The sequence below is a fragment of the Gopherus flavomarginatus genome, chromosome 3 (genome assembly GCF_025201925.1).
Source record: "Gopherus flavomarginatus isolate rGopFla2 chromosome 3, rGopFla2.mat.asm, whole genome shotgun sequence".
Taxonomy (NCBI): domain Eukaryota; kingdom Metazoa; phylum Chordata; order Testudines; family Testudinidae; genus Gopherus; species Gopherus flavomarginatus.
This window is the reverse complement of record NC_066619.1, coordinates 235,866,539-235,890,015: the sequence shown is the minus strand read 5'-3', so window position 1 is coordinate 235,890,015 and position 23,477 is coordinate 235,866,539. Positions and strand designations below refer to the sequence as shown.

General features: G+C 45.0%; 2 protein-coding genes across 7 annotated transcripts in view; both read right to left on the bottom strand.

Annotated features, from left to right (window-relative positions):
• Nucleotides 1–14,123, bottom strand: part of CORIN (corin, serine peptidase) — a 299,165-nt gene extending 285,042 nt beyond the window's left edge. For 2 of the 3 annotated variants that reach the window (XM_050947416.1, XM_050947417.1), the window contains exon 1: nucleotides 13,976–14,123. In XM_050947416.1, coding sequence (XP_050803373.1) covers nucleotides 13,976–14,050 — 75 coding nt within the window. In that variant the 5' untranslated portion in view covers nucleotides 14,051–14,123. Of the gene's footprint in view, nucleotides 1–13,852; nucleotides 13,922–13,975 lie in introns of those variants that run through there. The other variant, XM_050947418.1, reaches the window with a different exon arrangement.
• Nucleotides 14,124–19,775: 5,652 nt separating this feature from the next.
• The window catches only part of NFXL1 (nuclear transcription factor, X-box binding like 1), a 96,115-nt gene continuing 92,413 nt past the window's right edge, over nucleotides 19,776–23,477 (bottom strand). For all 4 annotated transcript variants that reach the window (XM_050947498.1, XM_050947497.1, XM_050947499.1 and 1 more), the window contains one exon: nucleotides 19,776–22,600. In XM_050947498.1, the coding sequence (XP_050803455.1) occupies nucleotides 22,427–22,600 (174 nt within the window). In that variant the 3' untranslated portion in view covers nucleotides 19,776–22,426. The remainder of the gene's footprint in view (nucleotides 22,601–23,477) is intronic.

Sequence of the window (23,477 nt, the reverse complement as noted above, 5' to 3'; positions counted from 1 at the left end):
GGACTCTTTGCTACCTCATTTGGAGCACAAGAGAAGCAGGCCAAGTGTTCTTAGGGAGAGTTTAGGGTTCACAAAACACAATCATTTGGGTTTTGTTTCACATATTATGTTGGTAATTCATTTGTGGTTGGATTTAGGTCTAGTCTACACTACAAACTTATATTGGTATAACTACACCACTGAGAGGTGTGAAAAATCCACTGCCCTGAGCAACATAGTTATACTGACCTAATTTCCCCTCATCCCCATGTTTCTCTTGCTGACATATCTACTGCCTCTTGGGGAGGTGGTAGGCTGGCGGGAGAGAGCTCTCCCGTCAGTGTACAGTGTCCTAATTAAAGAGCTACAGCAGCACAAATGCATCAGTGCAGCTGCACCAATGCAGCATTTTAAGTATTGATGTGCTGTTAGAATAAGAGGAACACAGGAGAAGGGAAGGAGCTGGGGAGATGGTGGGGAGGGAGTTTACAAACAGAAACCAAGTTATATTCAGACACACAGTCATGAATGCAACAAAAAAACCAAGAAAGACATTGACAACACAAGGGTTCATGCCATCAAGTAGCTAGAGAATCTCAATAATTTCAAGTTTTTGAAGCTAAATAGTTACTCTCAGTGGTTATTCCTTTTAAAGTGACATCTTTGTCAAAATGCTAAATAATGTCATTAAAAAGGAAAAAATCTAGGTATAATTTATTTTTAAAAAAGCTTTCAGATTATTCAACTCTAAGAAACCATTTTCAGGAAGAACAAATTATGGGCATGAAAAGTAACTGGTTTCAGCAGACTTTTTTTGCTTCAGCAAAAGAAAAGAGGAGGGGGTATTACACTTGCTACACATGTGCCTTTTCATATTGAAGAAGATCAATTTAAGGAGAAGGAGGGATGATTTATATTGTTGAAGAGCACAATTGCTAGGTTAATAACAACACTGGGCCCAGTGTATGCTCCCAACCAAAAGCTAAGTAAATAAGAATAAATATATAAAATAAATATTAAGGACATCTTTAAAACACTGCAACACTTTGGGGAAGGGGAAACTATACTGGGAGGATACTTCAATTGGACTGGACAAATCTGATAAAAAAAAAAAAAGATAAGGATATGGAAGCAGATGGAGAATTGACTTTGCTTTGCTAACAATTTGATCTGTCAGATTGCTGAAGAGAGTTGTACCCAGGAGAAAAAGATTAAACATTTTATTCACACCCTCAGCATTTATACACTAGAATATATCTGTGAGGGTTTACACCCCTGGTTGCAGGGCAGCATGGCCTAATGGCCAGAGTCTATAGAATCGCCTCTGGTTGCAGGGCAGTATGGCCTAGGGGCCAGAGTCCGTAGATTCGCCCCTGGCTGCTGGGCAGAGCGGGCCAATGGCCAGAGACTCTCCCACTTCACTGGTCTCCGGCCCATGGCCCTAACAGCAACATAAGACCTTGTGGCAGGGGGGAAGGGTGTCCTACCAAAACACACTGAGGCTTACCAGGGGCAAGGTATCAGTCCGGCGCGCGCGCGCACGCGCACACACACACACACACACACACACACACACACACACACACACTTCCTACTGGCTTGAGAGTTGGGGTCTCCCACGAGTCTCTAGGTTTTCCGCAGGTCTCCAGGTCCGTCGCCGCCTCAGGCTCCTCCCATAGTAGGGCTTTGTGCCAGCCAGGAGAAGCTTCAGTTCCCAGCAACTTCAAGGGTGGTGGCTGGTCCTCCACAGGAGTTTCCTATTTAGATCCTTCCCCTGCAGCCACTCACCCAGACTGAGCTGAGTTCCCTCCTTTAATACTCCCAGAGCACTTGGAGCATGCCCAGTATGGCCGGGGCGGGACTTCCGCTGTCAGAGCTACTGGTCTGACACTGCTGGGGCTAGTGTGGGGCGGGGCTGCTCCATCACACACCCTCCCCCTTAAGAAGGATCCCCCAGGGTTGGTCCGCCTCCTTCTCCCCCTCGCCCTGTCTGAAGAAGAAGTCTGCGTTAGCGTGGGCCTTACCCAGGCGACGAAATAAGCAGAAGTCATAGGGTTGGAGGGAGAGGTACCATCACATAATCTGGGGGGTTGTGTCCTTCATACTATGCCTCCACTGTAGGGGAGCATGGTCTGTGATCAACCTGAAGTTATTCCCCAACAGGTAATAACAAAGAGCGTGGATGGCCCATCTCACCGCCACAGCCTCTTTCTCTATTGTGGAATAATGTTGTTCCCAGGGGAACTGTTTACAACTTAGATACAGTATTGAGTGTTCTTCCTCGTCTAACTCCTGGGAGAGTATGCCCCCCAAGGCATCTGTCTGAAGTATAAACAGGGCGGGCGGATAACACGTCTTGCTGTACAGGGGTGAGGCCCGCCCCTAACATCACCAGCCTTGGGTCCAGGGGGTCCCCTGCTAGGGGCCCAAGTTCCAATTCCAGGGTGGATGGGCCAATGAGCAGAGCTTCCATGGGCTTCCAGAAGATTCACATGGCAGATGCGCGTCTCCCTCTATCGCCTCGGTAGTCGGACCTCGTAGTCTACCGGTCCAACCCACCAGATTAGCTGGTAGGGTCCCTGCCATTTGGTCAGAAGTTTTGATTCAGCTGAGGGCAACAAAAGCAACACCCGATCGCCTGGGGCGAAACTCCATCACCTAGTTCCTTGGTTCACTTGGGCCTGCAAAAGCACCAATGTTCGGAGCCGTTCTCAGAGTTGCAAGACATATTGGGTGGTCCCGAGAACTCGTGTCTCCTGGGCTTCCCACTCCTCCTTCAGGAGGTCCAGGATCCCCCTGGGCTGCTTGCTGTACAAGAGTTCAAAGGGTGCGAACCACGTCGATACCTGGGGTACCTCCCCTATGGCGAACAGCAGGGCTGGCAACAGAGTATCCCAACGCATAGGGTCCTCCTCCATGAACTTCTGTAACATGGATTTTAGGGTGCCATTGAAACGTTCCACTAGGCCAGGGGTAGGCAACCTATGGCACGGGTGCCGAAGGTAGCACGCGAGCTGATTTTCAATGGCACTCACACTGCCTGGGTCCTGGCCACCGGTCCAGGGGGCTCTGCATTTGAATGTAATTTTAAATGAAGCTTCTTAAACATTTTTAAAACCTTAATTACTTTACAGACAACAATAGTTTAGTTATATATTATAGACTTATAGAAAGAGACCTTCTAAAAATGTTAAAATGTATTACTGGCAGGCGAAACCTTACATCTGAGTGAATAAATGAAGACTTGGCATACCACTTCTGAAAGGTTGCTGACCCCTGCACTAGGCTGTCTGTTTGGGGATGATAGACTGACATCCAGAGCATTTGTTATGGAGGAGGCAGCACAATTCAGCTATCAGTTTAGAGGACACGTTCATGCCCTCGTCCATCAGGATTTCCGCAGGTATCCCGATCCTAGCAAAAATCTTCACTAGTTTGGTAGCGATCGCTGGCATCGTCTGCAGGGGCACAGCTTCAGGGTAACATGTTGCATAATCCACGACCACTAGGATGAAGCAGTTCCCCATCTTACTTCTTTCAAGGGGGCTGACTAGGTCCATCCCAATCCATTCAAAGGGTATGCCGACGACTGGCATAGGAATCAGGAGTGCCCAGAATACACCTTCAGTCCCACCAGCAGGCATTCTGGGCAAGATGCGCAGTAGTCCCGAAACTCCTGGTGTATGCCAGGCCAGAAGAACCAGTGAACTATCTTCTGGAGGGTCTTTTCCCACCCCAGGTGCCCAGCCCAGGGGTTAGCGTGGACTAGTCCGAGGAGGCTTTGTCGCAGCCTCCGGGGAACCAATAGCTGACAGAATGTCTCCTAGGTCTGCGGTTCCTGTATTACCTGATATAGGTGAGCCTGCCATATCTCAAAGCAGGGACCCTGTGGGGGCTTCAGGGTCGGGCCCAAGGCTGGTGGCCTGTTCCCAGGTTCTACTTAGGATCGGGTCCTCTCTCTGTTCCTGGACAAAGTCCACTTCCCGCTCCAGTTCCATTTGTGTGTCCTCCACTCAAAGGGGCCGTACAGGGGGTGGGGTGGGTGTCACAGGGATCTCCCCCTGCGCCAATGCCCCTTCTCCAGGGTCAACACATGGTGTGCGTCCGAGCAGCCCCATTTACGGGGGCCTAGTCCCATCCATTCCTGGGTCAGACCATGGTTGGTACACTTGGAGAACCTCCCTGAAGCCTGGCCAGTCTCGTCCGAATACTACTGAGTAGGCTAACTTGGGGGCCACACCCACCCGGTGGCATACTTCTATCCTCACCCATGCCAATGGGTACGGGAAGATGTCCCCAAGTAGACATTGTAAGTGGATCTGGGTGCCAGAGTTTGAGGTCTGGGACCAGCCCCTCCCGTATGAGGGTCTGGCTGCACCCCGAGTCCACGAGGATGTTCGTGAGGATCCCCTCAACCCAGAAAGAGACCACGAGTTTTCCCAGTCCTCTCTTCCGGGCCCTTCATCCGGCGACCCAGGCTTGTCCATAATTGCAGTCCATAAACAGGCAATCCCACTGGAAATGCCCTTCTTGTCCACACTCCCAGCACACTTCTTGGGTCTCCGCGGGTCCAGGGCCTCCACCCGGCGGGCTCCCTCTCTCGTGGGAGCTGGTCCCTTCGGGTCAGTACCCAGGTGGTTCTGTGCCTGGGCTCAGGGCTGGGGGGCTTTGGGGTCGCGGGGCAGGTGCTGAATGACAGATCCCGAGCCTCTGCCCCCTGGGGATTTCCTTTTCCTGGCCCACCCCTTTGACCGGAACTTCCTGCTGCCCAGGGTGGCGCCTCAGCCCCCTCAGCAGAAAAGTAGTCCTCCATCAAGGCCACCGTCGTGGACAAGGTTGCCAGTCGATGTCAGCTTAGCCAGGCCCTTCCTCCTGGGGGCAGGATCTGGGTGAACTGCTCCAGCACCACCATCTCCGCTACCTGGGGTCTGGTCAAGCCTTCCGGGTTCAACCACTTCCAACAGTGGTCCCGTATCCATTGGGCCACTGCTCCGGGCCAAGCCCCAGGGGGTACTGTTCTTTGTGAAGGTGTTGGCAATAGGTCTCCAGGCTAATGCCGGTATGTTCCAGTACGGCCACCTTCACCCAGGAGTACTCCAGGGCCTCCCGGGGGTTGAGGCTACGGTAGGTGGCCTGGGCCTGTCCCATCAGATAGGCGGCTAGTAAGGTGGCCCAATGCTCCAGGGGCCACCTGGCAGCAGTTGCCACCCATTTGAATGTCACTAGGAATGCCTCCGGGTCGTCTTCTGGCCCCTTCTTAGTGAGGCGTACCAGCAGCTCCCCCAAATTCTCCCTGGGTCTGGCCCCAGCAGGTATGTCAGTTTCGGCACCCACCAAGCGTAACAGAGTGGCCATCTGCTGGACCAGACGTTCTTGTTGCGCCTGCTGCTTGACCACCAGTTCCTGGAGGAGCTTCTGCTGCTGTTCTTGATGCTGGGTTATCAGCAGCTGCTGCTAGCTGGCTATCTGCTGCATCATCTGCACCTGCTGCTGCTGTTGGGCCACCTGCTCTTATTGCCTTTCCAGGATCCACTTTAGGAGCTTCTCCATCTCCATCTTGGAGGCTGATGGGGTTCCAATGGTTCAACTCCATTCTCCCAGACTTTTCAACAGGTCTGAATCGATACCCACATTCTCCACCATGTGTGAGGGTTTACACCCCTGGTTGCAGGGCAGTACGGCCTAATGGCCAGAGTCTGTAGAATCGCCCCTGGATGCAGGGCAGTATGGCCTAGTGGCCAGAGTCCATAGAATCTCCCCTGGTTGCAGGGCAGTGCGGCCTAATGGCCAGAGTCTATAGAATCACCTCTGGCTGCAGGGCAGCGCAGCCCAATGGCCAAAGACTCTCCCACTTCACTGGGCCGCGGCCTGCGGCCCTAACAGCGATGGAGGACCTTGCCACTGGCTCAGTAGGGGTGTCCTACCAAAACACGCTGAGGCTTACCGGAGGCAAGGTACCAGTCCTGCACACACACACAGACCCTGCCCTGAGTCACTTCCTACCGGCTTGAGAGTTGCGGTCTCTCACGAGTCCCTAGGTTCTCCACGGGGCTCCAGGTCCATCACCTTCTTGGGATCCTCCCATGGTAGGGCTTCATGACAGCCAGGAGAAGTTTCAGTTTCCGGCAACTTCAAGGGTGGTGGCTGGTCCTCCACAGGAGCTTCCCAGTTAGCTGCTTCCCCTGCAGCCACCTGCCCAGACTGGGCTGAGTTCCTTCCTTTTATACTCCCAGAGCACTTGGAGCATGCCCAGTATGGCCAGGGCGGGACTTCTGCCGTCAGAGCTACTGGTCTGATGCTGCTGGGGCCAGTGCAGGGTGGGGCTGCCCCATCACAAGACCTAATGTTAATATATAAATCCTTAATTAAGTAGAAAAGATATGTGGAAATTGGCAACATTATATGGTCAGATCATGCACCAGTGGAAGTAATATTGGATAACTGGGTTGGGTTCCAAAGTTCATTTTTTTGGAAAATGATCCGATTGCTTCTCCACGACAATCATTGGGTTCCAGCAATTAAAGATGACATTGTTTGAAACTTTCAAATAAATAATAAAGACAATATAAAAAAAGATCTTTTCTGAGAGGTAGGTAAAGCAGTATTTAGGAGCCAGTTGACAAGCAATGCCACTCAATTGAAAAAAAGAAAGAGCTCAAGAAAGAATAGAACTAGAACAAGAGATTAAAAGTTACAAGATATTCACAAAAACACAAATTAAAAAAAAATACCAACAATTAACTAATATTAGAGGGAAGTTGAATATGTTGCAGGAGAGATGCCACTGAAAAATCCCATGGGTATACAAAGCAGAAGTTTTATAAAAACGAAAAAAAAGTGATAGGGTATTGACTCAAAAACTCGAGGGGATTCTAAAATAACATATTATTTCACTCATAAAAAACAATCAGCAAAAGATAGTTACACACTCTGATGCAATAAGTGCAACTTTTGCTGCTTATTATAAAAATCTCTATACCTCGTAGCTGTGAAGTTATTCAAAAAATATCTGGAAGTAGCAGGCATGCCAAAGATAAGCAAAATGGATAAAGGAACTTTAGATAAATAAATAACAGAAGAAGAAATTCTAGAGACAATAGCAAGTATGAAAAGTAGTAAAACTCCAGGACTTGATGGCTTTCTAGTTAAATTTTACAAGATATTTAAGGAGGTATTAGTATGTATCCTTTGAATGATACCTTCAATACTATTCTGTTAGGAATAAGTTCTGGAGGAACTCCCACAACCTATGAAAGAAGCTGCTGTGGTTGTCCTCCCTAAAGATGGAAAAAGGTCTTACCTTATGCAGCTCCTATAGGCCCATATCACTTTTAAATCATGACATGAACATTTTAGCAAAAATACTAGCTAGCTGATCTTTGTCTTTGCTCTCAGCTTTTATAAATCCAGATCTAAGTGAATTAATTAAGGATAGACAAATGTCAGACAATATTTGGAGAGTACTTGGAATCATCCATAATGCCAAATCAAATAAGATTATTTTCATTATTTCATCATTAGATGCAGAGAAAGCCTTTGATAGAATAGAGTGGACCTGTTCATGGCAGAGGGGCATTGCTGGCAATGTACATTGGCCAAACCAGACTGTCTCTACGCAAAAGAATAAATGGACACAAATCAGACGTCAAGAATTATAACATTCAAAAACCAGTCAGCAAACACTTCAACCTTGTTCGTCACTCAATTACAGATCTCAAAGTCTCAATACTCCAACAAAAAAACTTCAAAAACATACTCCAACTAGAAACTGCAGAATTGGAATTAATTTGCAAACTAGACACCATTAAATTAGGTCTGAATAAAGACTAGGAGTGGATGGGTCATGACACAAAGTAAAACTGTTTTCCCATGCTAATTCCCCCCCCCCCACTCACGCCTTCTTGTCAACGGTTGAAAATGGGCCATCCTGATTATCACTACAAATTTTTTTTCTCCTGCTGATAATAGCTCACCTTAATTAATTACCCTCGTTACAGTTGGTATGGCAACACCCATTTTTTCATGTTCTCTGTGTATATATATATTTTCCTACTGTATCTTCCACTGCATGCATCCGATGAAGTGGACTGTAGCCCATGAAAGCTTATGCTCAAATAAATTTGTTAGTCTCTAAGATGCCACAAGTACTCCTCGTTCTTTTTGCTGATACAGGCTAACACAGCTAACCACTCTGAAACCAGAGGGACTAGGCAGGTATATCCATTGTCCTCTTTATTTTCCCCACTGGCCATGAATCCTTTTGCATAGAGGATAAGGAATAAACCTTACAGGAACACATCAGAAAATAATGTTATATGCAGATGATATAATATTATTTACACCAAATATTTCCATAAAAGTAGTTGCTAAATAAATCCAGGACTTTGGGAAAGCATCTGGTTTTAAAGAAAATTATGCCAAACCTGAAATGCTAGTTACACATTTGCCAGTTTCTGAAAAGTCACTCCTCCAGAAAACATTTGGGTACAAATAGGCAGCAACTACAATACCTTGGATTTCAAATCTCAAACAATCTAGAAGAGATCTATGATTTAAATGTCAAACCACTACTTCATCAAACGAACCAAGGTCTGAATGCTGGGAGAAGTATGCAATTTCTTGGTTGGGAAGGATGGCCACAATCAAAAGGAATATTCTGCAAAGGATATCTTTTTTGTTTCAAAATTCTTCTGTGATTTTCTCAGATAAAACCCTAGCAGAAATACAGAGGATGTTGTTAGAATTTATATGGAACAAGAAAAGACCAAGCGTGAGTGCAGATATTTTGTACAGACCCATTGAACAGGGTAGACTAGCTATTACAGATATTCTATGGTGCTATCAAGCCAGCCAGCTCAAAGAAGTAGGCGCTCTAACCCAGTCAAATACTGGATCTTTATTAAACAAGAAAATTGTAACAGTGTAAACATTGTTAGGTTACCATGGATTAATAAAATATCGTGCTCTCCAGACATTTACATACATCCTTTAGCAAAGGCTAATCTATGGGTTTGGGACAGAACTAGAAAGAAGATAAATTCTTTCCCCTCACCAATGACACTGTGATGTGGATAGAAAAATTACCCCAGAGAAATAGGGTTTGACCTGGAAAAGAGGACCAGCAACCACAATCTGTAGCATAATAAAAGAAAATTTCTTTAAGATATTGTTTCAGTGGTACATCACATCAGTCAGGGTAAAATATAGAGAGAGATTGAATGTGGATAAAAGTCAGAGAAATTGTGAAATAAGAGATTTTATGCATATATGGTGGATATGCCTGGACATTAGAAAGTACTGGGATGCAATCCATAACAGTATTTTATAAATTGTTGAATATTTATTACCAAATGATCCCTTGGTAATCCTTCTGGGGCTTCCTAGCGGAAATGGTCACTCAAGAGGAAATGAAGAATTAATGTCTCATATGCTAGTAGCTGCCTGACTATTGGTAGCCTCTCTCTGGAAAAAAAATAGTCCAACCACAGAGGAATAGTTCAATATTATGGGAAGTTTTGCTTATGGAAAAATTAACACACCAATTATGTACCCACCAAAATGGAGGACAGATAGATATTTAGATATTTATATTTAGACCTTTTATTCATTACTAACACAAACTATACTCACCTACAAAAAAGCCTCAGCACACCTGTGCAATTTTTTAACATTAATATTTGATAGATGAGCCTGGTCTGTTAAATATATTTATATTGAAATGTCACTTAATAAAATCACTAGAAATTACATGTTATAGGTGTAGTAATTATGCTCACTCTGTAATATGGTAACACCCTGTTAAATAGAAAGATCTAATGATGTATTCCTGTATAATGTCTCTTTAAACAAAAGCTACTGTTGTAATGTTTGTTTTGAGTCTGATATTTATATGGCAAGGATTTGTAAACTTGTTAAAACTTCCCAAATAAATGAATAGTTTTTAAAAGAAAAGAAAGGAAAACACACAGTGTAGTGATAGAACCCAGGACTTCAATTTATATAGCTTAAGAAAGAGAAGGTTAACGGGTGACTTGATTTCAGTCTATAAGTACCTATATGGGAAACAGATATTTAATAATGGGCTCTTCAGTCTAGCAGAGAAAGGTATAACACAATCCAATGGCTGGAAGATGAAGCTAGACAAATTCAAAGTGGAAATAACTGCACACATGTTTATCCGTGAGAGTAATTAACCATTGGAATAACTTACCACAGATCCTGGTGGATTCTCCATCACTGGCAATTTTTAAATCGAGACTGGATGCTTTTTCTAAAGGATCTGCTCTGGGAATTATTTTGGGGAAATTCTATGGCCTGTGTTATACAGAAGGTCAGACTAGATCAGTGGCTCTCAACCTTTCCAGACTATTGTACTCCTTTCAGAAGTCTGATTTGTCTTACATATCCCCAAGTTTCACCTCACTTAAACACTACTTGCTTACAAAATCAGACATAAAAATGCAAAAAATGTCTCAACACACTATTACTGAAAAATTGTTTACTTTCTCATTTTTACCATATAATTATAAAATAAATCACTTGAAATATAAATATCGTACTTACATTTCAGTGTATAGTACGGCGTGGCCAAACGTATTGACCCTCTGAGCTGCATACAATAATTTTCATAATCTCGAGTGTTGGGCATGCCTGCTGGGGCTCAGGGCTTCAGCCCTGTGGGGCTAACCTGCTGGGGCTTGCGACTTCTGCCCTGCAGCAGGGTAATGTGGCTTGAGGCTTCTGCTCCGTAGGAGGCACCTGCGAAGGCTCAGGGCCCCAGCAGGTGCGTCTGCCAGGCTGACTCCCTGAGCCCTGCCAGAGGCCAGAAGCCCCAAGCTCCCCTCCCTGCCAGTCTATTAGGCAGAGAAACAGGGGCATGGTGGGCTCCAGAAGATGCATTTTAACTGTAAAAGAACCACACGTTGCTCATGAGCTGCAGTTTAGCCACTCTGGTATAGTATATAGAGCAGTATAAACAAGTCATTGTATGAAATTTTAGTTTGTACTGACTTTGCTAGAGCTTTCTATGTAGCCTGTTGTAAAACTAGGCAATTATCTAGATGGTTGATGGTACCCTCTGGAAGACCTCTGCGTACCCCTGGGGTATGTGTACTCCTGGTTAAGAACCACTGGACTAGATGATCACAGTGGTCTCTTCTGCCTTTGAAATCTAGACTGCTCTGTCCTGAGATCATAGAATCATAGAATATTAGGGTTGGAAGAGATCTCGGGAGTCCAACCCCCTGCTCAAAGCAGGACCAACACCAACTAAATCATCCCAGTCAAGACTTTGTCAAGCTGGGCCATGAAAATCTCTAAGGATGGAGATTCTACCACCTCCCTAGGTAACCCATTCCAGTGCTTCACCACCCTCCTGGTGAAATAGTGTTTCCTAATATCCAACCTAGACCTCCCCCACTGCAACTTGAGACCACTGCTTCTCGTTCTGTCATCTGCCACCACAGACAGCAGCCTAGCTCCATCCTCTTTGGAACCCCCCCTTCAGGTAGTTGAAGGCTGCTGTCAAATCCCCCCTCACTCTTCTCTTCTGCAGACTAAATAATCCCAGTTCCCTCAGCCTCTCTTCCTAAATCATGTGCCCCAGCACCTTAATAATTTTCTTTGCCCTTCACTGGACTCCCTCTAATTTGTCCACAGCCCTTCTGTAGTGCGGGGGACCAAAAATGGATGCAATAATCCAGGTGTGGCCTCACCAGTGTTGAACAGAGGGGAATAATTACTTCCCTCAATCTGCTGAAAATGCTCCTACTTATACAGCCCAATGTGACAAAAGGATCTAGATTTTAAATCAAGTGGAGAATAGGAACAATATAATATACGTCAATATTTACAAACGTTTCAAACAATGGGTCATGTTCATTGTTTATCGTGTTATATCGTATGCAGTGTATAAAATGTTTTTAAAGTGTACTGAACGCTATTGCTGTACAGTGCCAAAATGTAAAGTCGGTTTTTTGCGGTACCTTCCTAGACGTTGTGTAAGAAGCCATTAGCTACTTAGCTAGAAGTGAGTTCTGAAACATTGTCGTCCCCCCCAGCAGGACTCATTCCTTGGTTGGGAGTTCCGGTCCTCTCCTTAGAGCAGGACATTATAACACCCAGTGAGGAGAAAGGCTCTGTACATCACACGCACACTGTAAAAGCTAATGCCCCAGTGGCGGTATATCACATCTTAGCTTTGTGCTAAGTCGGGAATCCTTTATACATTTCCCTTGCTGCTCTCCCCTTAGTCTGCCCAGCAGCCCCTGACTTGCCGACCCTTCCTTCCTCGTGCCTTACCCGAGAGCACCCCGAGTCTGGGGCAGGTGCAGGAGCTCCGAGACACGCCCGCTCCCCTAGTCTGGAGTGCAGGATGCACCTGGGGGAGCGACATCGCGTTACCATTAAGATTTTGCTCTGTCTACAGTAGGATTTTACAACGTGTTAGTTAACACATGATTGCTGTCCCGTTGTCTCACTTTTTCCTAGCGTAGCCATGGCCCCAGCACTGCCCAGCCCAGGCAATGTGCCTAGAGGAGTGGGAATCCCCGGACTCTGCACATCTTCCCATTTGTATTCACAACTGCGCTGTCCCCCAGAGTGCGATTAACTGTCCGATTTCACCTTATATTCTACCCATCCCTGTGCCTTCTGTGAGCCCGCAAGAGATGGGCTCCGCGCGCTGCTCCGCGACAGCCAGAAAGAAAAGTATAAGTGTCGCTCTACCCCTGACCTTACTGCTGCCTCGTCCTGCCTCTCCCCTGCTTAGTCCTTGAGGAAGGGCAATAATCACAGACTCACTGGGGAGAACTCGGAATGCAGACGCCCTAGGAGAGCACTTGCTCCGCGCACACATGGCCAGGCACGCTGAGCGAACTTGTTGCCTGCTGTTCTCTGCATAACTTTTCTCAGCTCTCGCCAATCATCGGCCGCAAATGGATCCGATTAAAAACAAATGACTCCCCTTTGCTGTTCTCCTTGAGCCCGTGTGGCTAACAGAAGGCGGCGGAGCTGGGAACAGGAAGGTGACTGCGGATTTATCATTTGTATGACAAGTCTTACGCTGGACTTCTGCTAAACTTGTGGGCTCGGCCCTCGCCTGGCTGCAGGGAATCAGTCCTGTGTGGGGCGAGTTAGATGCGGTGGTATTTGATTTCAGCCCGAAAGGGCACGGCTATTGGAACACATTCGTTTCGATCACTCCCCTGATTGCTAAGCGCGGCTGGGGACAGAACCACTGGCGACATTTGTAGATTACGCACCGGCCTTCCTTGACAATGAAAGGAAACGAAACGTTCCCTGGTTACATTAAAGGGCAGTGGGGCCGTTTCTCCTTGCCCGCTATTCGCCACTGTAAGTTGTTGTGCCATTGTGGTGTCTCGGCGGAAACGGGCTGAACTTTCTCGAGTGTCTAAATAACTTAACGTTAATTGCCCCTTAACACAATATAACGCGGGCGGGGGAAATGCATAGGGCGGGAGCGGCTTGGCTCGGCCACCAGGCTGGACCTGCTCAGGACGTTCCTCCTTTCCCCAGAGAGTTTCTCGAACACACATCGGGCCCGAACGAGACACTCCGGTTTCTGCCCCCGAAGGAATTATGATCCCTTTAAAGGGGATCGTTTTACTTTCTGCAAAGCTAAATCGGCGTGAGCGGGTTTCCTTGGGAGCGTGGGTCCCTGTAACTAGAACCATGTGGATTCCTACCCTGTTGTCCCTCGCCCCAGGCTGCGGGCGACGTAGCTAAGAGAGCGCTAGGCGCTGCCCAAACCGCTACGCTAGCAGAGCGGTGTCCTCGTCCCCCTGCTGCAGCGCATCTTGCGCGCCTCTGGGCGCGGTCCCGGCGGCTGGCAGCCGCTCTGGGGCTTACTTACTCAGCCGGGAGGTGGAGACGACTCCATCGGGGACCGATGGGCTACAGCCCCAGCCCTGGGCACGCCAGGACCCTGTGGCCACCTGTGGTGCGTAGGGTGACCGGGGAGCTGCGCTTGCCTTACCCGGTCAGTGGAGAGGACCTGGCGGTAACGCTCTTCTTCCGGAGGCAGGGCAGGGAACTGTTGCATCGAGAACATGCTCTGGCTTCTGCTCAGTCTTCTCCACCTTCCTCCCCCCACTCCTTTCTACATCTCACACGGACGTGCCACGACTGCCTGCCTCCCTCCCAAAACACACGGGCTGGGCTCCGGGGAGGGAGGGGTCTCCGAATTTTGTCTGCTCCCGCCACCACCCTCTTCCACCCAATAATAATAAACCTCAACGAGCAAGCTACCCCCCCCCGCCCCTTTTGTTCTCAAGGACTCGATTCCCCGGAACAGGCTGGGAGCCAACTTGCTTGTTAATTTCTCCTCGAACTCATAGTACTGGGAGGAGAGGTAACCGGGGGCAGGAAACTAAAGCAGGAAGATTGAGAGTCAGGCTGATCATTCCAGTTTTTACTCCCTTGGCAGATGACGTGCAAAGGGATCTAGGCTATGCCCGGCCACCACTAACAACGCGCTAGAGCTAAGAGACAGGGACTGGTCACGGAGCTCACCCCACTTGTGTAGGTGAATTTCTGTCACTCTGACCTGTCCTGCCTTATCCGGGGTACAGGGCCGCTCCTGGAGAAAAATCACAGCACTGCCTTGCCCCGCCACCTTTTGGTTCCTTGCCAATAAAACGATCCTATCGCCCTACCAGGTTCGGCTGGCTGGCAGGTAGCCTTTCCGGTGGAGCCAGGTGCACAGCTCGCCCAGAGGAGCTAGCTCCATTCTTTCCCCGACTGGTCCCAAAGAAAAGGGAAGGTTGGCATCTATACCTCCCCCAGCCCAGGTTCTGCTATTCATTTTACTCAGGCACTACTGGCTGCAAAGAATATTTGGCTTCTGGGTTTTTTTTTATTTTGTTTTAATGGTTCTGCCGCTGACAGTTTGATGCAGCAGGAATTACAAAGCTCTTCTCACAGCAAGGGCTTTTACTCCACTGTGCAAGGAAACATGAAAGGTGGGGAGATAATTGATGACCACATCTGATTAGACAGAATGCTGTGATCTATTTCTACAGACTCGTGGACAAAGTACACGCTGCCGCTCTGCAGCCTCCTGAGGGACTAGAGAAGAATGGGAAATAAGCCCCGGGGAAGTGCTGATTAAGACACGCTTAACATTCCCCACCGAAGATGGCAGGTGGGGGAAGTTATCTGTGCACATTTAAAATTAATGATTGTCCTCTGAGCCCACGGACTACGTGAAACTGAGGCTAGAATTCTACAGATAAATGGGTTAGACGTTGCCAGTGTAAAAGGAGAGCCCAGCCTGGGCAGGGAGAGAAGAAAGAAAGAAGAATTGACTCCTGGGAGCTTGAAACAGGGCCAATGAGTTCCTTCACCCCAGCAGAGACCTCCAGTTCCAACGCATTCAGGCACCTGAGCAAGATCCAACTCTTCACTTTATTTCCTAGGGGGTAAAAGCGTCATGTTGCTGAAGGACTCAAAATCCTGGAAGGGGGGAGAGCACATCACAAGTGGATGATTTCATATACAGCCTTCCAACCCATAGTCTAAACTCCAAGGCCTAATAAACATGTAAAAAAAATTAAAGAGAGTGTGACAACTATCCTACCAAAAGCTGAAAGGGAGAGTCTCCACAACTGGAGCTACAGAGCCAGGGGCTCAAGGTCGGAGCTGTGTCAGACAAGCATTGCTGTAGGTTAGGCGCAGGGAGGAGCAACCTCACACACATTGACCAGTTATTACAATCCATATAAAATTTGCACATATTTTGATTGGTTCCCCTCGTACATTGCTTGTTGGCTCAGGCCCCAATCCTGCATCTCAATCCATAAAGAAGGACCCTTATAGCCAGGTAAAGCCTCACTGAAGTCAGTGGGTCTGCAGAGTTCCCAGGGTCCACATGCATGCATCTGATTGCAAACCTGCAGCCAAAAATCAAGGCAGGGAGCTCCTGTGTGTGCGGACAATGCCTACTACATTGTGGATGCTACCAGAATATAAAAGGATTCAGTACTTTTCCAGGAGCTGCAGTCACCCTTCACTTAGAAAGGACACCATCTTGGGTAAATAGATTATGAGAATATGCTTTAGCTCTACTTGCTAAAACAAATAAGCTTCTACTATTGTACTTGAAGAATGCTTTTTAGCACTAGTGCAATGTCACTGTCGTAATCATAAGAAAAAAGCGTGAATCTACTCCAACAACAAAAATAACCCAACCCTAGACTTGAACCCTGTTTCCATCACTGATCTCCACCTGGGCTCTCATTCCAGACACTACCCCATATTTTAGTATAAAAGAGAGACCACCAAGGTACTTAAACAAGCACATCTCACGATCTTATGCCAACCCATACTCTTCCCCAGTCCTCCTGTGTCATCATCCCGTGCTTTATGTCATGCCTAATTTACCTGCAAGCTCCTAGGGCAGGGACTGGCCATTTTGTTTCCCAAATGCCATGCACACCAAACTATACATAAATGCTTCCAATCCAAATGCTATGGTCCAATCTTGCATTTTTCACTCGGACAAAATCCCCTTCGTAGAAAATTAAGAGAAGAACAAATTGCTGCTACTCCACAAATAATAGCAGACTTGTGGAATAAGAAACAGAGAAGCAAATAGTTTAAAAGACTTTGTGACTGCTGAATGTTTAACATTAGACAGACACAGAATTATCCTTTACATAGTGATTTTCTTGTTAATATTTTGTAAAGTATTTTAACTATTCCTCTCAAACACCTAAGTTATGAAGAGGGCAAATAGTGTCATTAACCCCATTTTACAGATAGGGAAACCAAAGCCCAGAGCTGAAGTGTATTGCTCAAAGCCCACAGCAAGTCAGTAGTGGAGCCAGAATTAGAATTCAGGATCTCTTGACGCCTCACCCCACCCACATTCTTTGCTGCCACTCCTGTTGCTGAAGCCTCTGTGAAAACTATCCACATTTTTATTGTAAGGTATGGGAGCCAGGGCAAACCTAAACTAAGTTCTGTTTCTAGCAGCTATTTTACTGAGACCACTACATTCCAGAAATTGATATATTAACAAAGTGTTCTGTTATTTTAACACTCCTCCCCCCATTGCTTTGTTTATTAGTGGTTTCCAAATCAGGAACATATCTTGCCATTTAGTCTGTCTTCACACTAACTAGATACCCCCACACAGTTGCTGATATTAGTATATCAGTGGAAAGCAGAATTTGTTTTCCAGTGGAATGAGCTGTATACATTCATATTACACTGCACAATTTTTTAAAACAGTATTACTGAGGATAGTGAAACAACGGAATACATATTATTGTCTCCTAGCAAATTTGATTTACTAATGTAGACAATTTCTCATTGATTTTATTGTTCTCAACCATATGCCTTGGCTTCCACTGCCTGACAGAGTGCAGAATCATTTTGTTAGATTTATATTTATTGAAAGCAACTGGTTAATTTGGCTGGAGCCAACATATAAAGACTACAGTATATACTTGCATTTCAATGCAGCTAGAGGGAGAAATGTCTAAAATGGCCTGTGCATGAAAAATAATTTAAGAGGAAGATTGGAGTAAACAATAGTTAAGAGGAAAAAAGTGGGGAGGGATAGCTCAGTGGTTTGAGCATTGGCCTGCTAAACCCAGTGTTGCGAGCTCAATCCTTGAGGGGGCCATTTAGAGATCTGGGGTAAAAATCTGCCTGGGGATTAGTCCTGCTTTGAGCAGGGAGTTGTACTAGATGACCTCCTGAGGTCCCATCCAACCCTGATATTCTATGATTCTCTGCCTGGGTATGCAATCTTCTCCCAACCTATGCATCACAGAACAGCAGCCATACAAGAAGTATTGTTCTTAGGTCAGTGGTTCTCAAACTATTGTGCTGGTGACCCCTTTCACACAACAAGCCTCTGAGTGCAACTCCCCTTATAAATTAAAAACACTAACACTATTATAAATGCTGGAGGCAAAGCAGGGTTTGGAGTGACCCCCCATACAATAACCTCACAACCCCCTAAGGGGTCCTGACCCCACATTTGAAAACCCCTGTCTTAGGCTCTCTGGCACAAGAGCTACTGGCTGAGTATTAGCCATCCCACAAGTGGTAGGAATTAGCTCTCTGTCCTCATCCCTGTCCCCCATCCCAGCAGCCATACATAGCTGGAATCAGATAGGCACACTCGCACACGCTGTCTAAAAGCATAGTGTATGAGCAGCACCGCACCAGGCATCATGGCTGAAGCATGCCTGTTGGAGCCCCTACTTGGACAGTCCATGTTTGTACATTATCCAGTGTAGGGTAGCATTTTAAAGACTCAGTTGAGCCCATACATTTTGTACAAAGAGTTTTAGTTTGTGTGTCTATATAGTGAGATTTTAACCTTGACTTTAATGCAGGAGGAATGATGGGCTGTCTGTGCAACAATATTGCAATCCCACTCAGTATCTTTGGGGACCATATTTTATTAAGGTTATGAGTTGTTTATGTATCACTGTGGGCCAGGAACTGTGTACAACTCCAAAGAGCAGGGTTATCACAGCTCTGAAAGGTGCTAAGCAGAGTGGGTTAGTGATTAACATATCTCACTCATGTTGCAAACACCATCAGAGAAATACCAGCCCCTAGGGAGGCTTGCAGATAGTGGGTTTTCAGAGACCAACAGACACAGAAAGAGCATTTGGTATAAAAAGGCTGGGTTTAAACTGAATCAGGGCCTTCTTGCTAATCTAGCAAATGGACCTTCTGTCCAAGGGAAGCCTCTAATCCTTCCAGAAGGGTTGGAAAGATTCTGGCCTACTAGGGCCCCATAACACTGAGTGACTCTAGTAAGCTTTTAGTACGTGTATGGGAACTGTCTGTTTTCTCTGTAATGCTTTTTTAATGAATATGCTTGCTTAGAGATGCATGGAAACTAGAACTTGTTTCTAATACTTTGTTCCCAGCCCCTAGAGAGAGCAATGCATGGGCCCTGGCCATTAGGCATGCTGGCTTGCAGGAGATATACCACAGTGTAAGGCAGGGAGCTGTGCAGCCTTAAAACCCCTTGTCAAAAGAAAGTGGGACAAAGGTCCCTCCCCAAAGACAGGTAATGGCTGGAGTCCTGAGACCTGACTGGGTGCTCCTGGAATGGACTACAGGGGCAGATACAGGTCCAGTTACTATAAAACTATCTGTATTTAAGTTGGATGTATATTTGAATAAAGTGCACGGATAGGGAAAACAGTGCTGATATATCAACGTATTGGTCAAAGTGAGCTGAAGACCATTATTAATTCCCTCCCACATGATCTACTTGAGTGGACTCCCCTTCTTTCAGGTCTCACACTGCTAGTCCCTCCCCCCGGCTTCCCCCCTTTTAGTTATTGTTTAAGCAAAACCATTGAATTAACTTTACTAACAGTGATTGGATATTATAAAGGTTTGAAATGGAAAAGCCAGATTAGGTCACATTCTCTAACTTTGCAATAGTTCAGCATCATTCTCTAGTCTATAGTAGATCGGACAAAGTCCTGGAGAATATAATTTTAAATGACAAGCAATGGAGCTACCACCACTTCATTTGGGAAAGTAATTCCACAGTTTAATAGACTTCAGTAAACTTTTTCCTAGAATAAATTTAATCCCCTTCCTCCTATTTATAGCTCAGGGACTGAAATGAATCTTCAGGAGGGACAAAGAGAAAATCAGGGAAGCAGCCATCAAAAAGGGGGATATGATGAGTAGGAAATTGACAGTGTTTTTCCATTTTGATCCATCTCAAAGTTCACTGTTTAAGTACTGTGCACTCTATTATATTACTACTTGAGAACAAATGAATGATCTGGATTTTATGCCATGTTTATTGTCTGGCTGGGTTTTTACAGATGACTGTAAGGTATACAGTGCCATAGTATGCATGGTACTTTACAGATAAGTGACGGGTTTCCTGCTGCCAAGGAGCTTACAATCTAAGGGCCCAATCCTCCAAGATGCTGAATGACCTCTGCAAGGTAACAGAGCACCTTTAACTCCTATTAATACTAGTGGGAGATGAGGTTGCTTAGCACCCTTCAGGAGATATTCAGATTTGGAAGATGCTTTGTACTTAAATACATAGCTAAATATACTATATTTTAAGACTGACACGTATGTATGCCAATCAGGCACTTCCCTTCTAGTACTTATGTCACTTGTGCTGCTATAGACTTTTCCATTATTATTTTATTTGCAAATTAAAATTCTTAATATTTGAATGTTTGTTCATTATGTTTTAATGTAGTAGAAACATACTATTTAAACGGTTGCAAATAACTAGCTTCAATATTTTCCCTAAGAAAGTTATAAACAATTCAAGTATTGAGTAAATGATCATAAAGGTGTTAGCTGATGGTGTACTTCCAATACTTTGTTGCATCCATAAACAGACTAGCCTCCTCATCCAACATTAAAATGTAAGGAATCAAATGTATAAAATCACATAAGTGGAAGAGAAGAAAAGTTAGTAATCTGTTGCATTTAAGATGCAGATTGTTTTAACCCACTCACATTCCTTGATACTAGGATTCATGAATATTTAGATCAACAAGCACTGCTTGCAGTAGACATACCAACTTTAAAGAGTGCAAATGACTAAAATGCTTTTCTGCACTTAGATTATACACCACTATTTTTGATATTGTCTATTTTAAGTTCTATCTTTCTCTCGTACCAACAGATCAGGAGAGAATTAGTCCCTTCAATAAGAGGATAAGTCTTTTACATACGAAAAGAAAGAATTTAGAAATGGCAATGTGTTTTCCTGCCAATCAAAATGATTAATACAAATATTTCACATGAAGTAGACAGTATTTCCCTCTAATATTTTACATCAAGTTGATACAAAATACTCAAAGCAATCTACACAAAGCTTCTGATGCAAGAGCAGATGATTTTCACACGGTTTCTCTCTTTGGAGAGATGGATTCCTTCTCTTTTAGCAATAGAAGTAGAGCTAAGCAGGCAGACACTTTACAAGGTATTTGTTTTAATAAAGAAATAACCAACACAGTCCTAGAAAAAATGAGTTCATTTCAAGTAAGGTGAGAATTGCTTCAACAAAGCCCTGCTCACATTGATGTGAACATTTCTGCTGCAACCAGGTCCGCAACATACTATTTGACAACGGAACTATTTTCATACATCCGTTTAAGGAAAATCTCCTCCTCTTTTCTCCTCTCTACATCAACAGGAGGATTACTTGGCATAAGTGTTCACAAAAAAATACTGTTTGCTCTCTGGCCTGGAGGAGCAAAGTCCACCTTTATGGCATGGATTTGGAGTAAGTCTCTACTTATCACTATAGGAATATATGAAAGCAGAAAAACAAAGTGGGCTTTTCCTTATACTGTAAAGGAAATTTGTTCAAGAAACAGACGTCACAAGACAGCACAGCTTTGAGAGCTCACTTCACTGTCAAACGACTTCCCACGTGATCAGCACAAGTCTGAGATTCCATTAGGGTGTTTTCCGGTTTTTTTGGGTTTTTTTGAGACAGAAAAATTAAGAATTTAAAAAGTAACAATGTTGGACCCACCATACTGTTTGTTATAGTGCCAGCAAAGTAAATAAATCTTTTGTGAGGAAAGCTGTCATTTCCACTGTGGAAAGTCCAAGTCTTCTAAACCATTTGAAGTTCTAAATCAATAAAATGATGATTAAATTTGCCAAAGGATGGATCTTCCTATTTTGTTTTGTATGAATTATAATTTATCTAAATCAAAGAATAAAAATACTAATCTTTATTAACAGTGGCAGCTCAAGGCAATCTGCTGCCCTAGGCAACACTTCAGTGCACTGCCCTCACATCACTGAAACGTGACCAGGCCAAATCTGAGAAAGTGGTACCACAACCTAGGGTCACTTTGCCAAATTTGGGCTGGCCATCCCCTCTGTCATCATGGGATCACAACCTCACTCAAATTTGGCCTGACTGTCCCCCACCATCACAGAGAAGCAGCTGGACTAAATCTTCCTTTCTAGGCAGCTGCCCAGAAATCTGCCATACTAGGCAGCTGCCTAGCCTGCCATACATAGAGTGGCCTCTGCTTATTAAACTGGCAAAAATAATATGTTGATTTATTGCAAATATGGCTCAATTTAACCTCATTTTACAAGTGTCCCGGTATGCAGTACAACTACATTTAAAAAAAACCTATGCTTGACATTGCAAAGTGGATTTAATGAGAAATACTACAATATATTAAAACAGAGCCGGTGAAACTGGGCAGGATTGACTGCATGACCACATGCACTGTACAACTTTAAATGATTCTACTTTGAGTTCATCTTCTTGTGCTGTTGGCTAAGATTTAAAAGCTTCACATGCTTTTTTCTCCTTCATGACATCCATTACATATACAACTGAATTATGAACATGAAGTTCTATTATATAGACTAACATTCTAGCAATAAGAGGTACCCAAAGCCCAACTGGGTTACAATAGATCAAATTATTTCAGTCGTTGTAAGCCATGAGCCATGCAAGCATCACAACAGCAACTCCACACACTGGCAGTACAATAAAATTCTTATATTTTTGCCACACTGATTGTTCAACTTCTACTTCATCCTTTCTTCTCTTGTTTTTTCGTCGTCCTTTTAACCTGTTCTCAAAAGCCTCTAGTTCAGCCTGCGTAGGACAGAAAACAAATAGTTGACATGTTTTCAGCATTAAAAACTTGGAAATAATAAATTGACATTTAAAATATAAATGGATGATGACAAGTTAGTGGCTTACAAAATAGATCTATATACGATGTGTGTGGAGGTGGAGTGGGGACAGGGGTTGGTAGCACACCTACTATTCAGATTGCCCCAAACTTCCCCTTTTAAGAACTTGTTGTCAGTTGCTTATAACATAGCTAAACTGTTACACGCCAGATGTCTGCCTCATTGGATTTTTTTTTTTTTGGAGAGGGAGAGGGGAATTTAAGCCAAAACTGTTCAGTCAAATCAGGGAAAGGAAAAATACATTTTGTCCAGATTAAAGAATTCTTGAGAGCTCTTCTTTGAACAGCTCTGGAGCAGCCTTGACATTTTACAGGGGGTGACCGTTGTGCCTTTTGCCATCTCTGTAAAAGAACGCTCAAATTTCTCCAAATTATAAATTTGAAAAAAAGATCCTTTGGAAAAAAATAATCACAGTTCACACATACTCAGTAGATACTTTCCAGATTTTAATAGTTAAAAATCACTGCAGACTCCATCCTCGCTGAGCATACTCAAGCCTCTTGCAGCTCCTAGTGCTGACCAGACTGCGCGTGCAGCATCCCCACAAAGCAGTTCAGCATGCTTAGGACCAGGCAAAAAAAGGTGAAGCCAGACTTTCCCTGTAATGGCTGCCCCAGGCCATGGTGGAACTGGGCACCTGAACTGTCAGCAGAAGGCCAGTCTTTCCTCTGTTCTCAGTGACCCCATTCCAGGCACCCGGCAGCACAGAGGAGAACCAGCTGATTTGAATGCAAAGGGGACAAAAGCCAGACTGGGGGAAGGAAAGGAGTGTACTG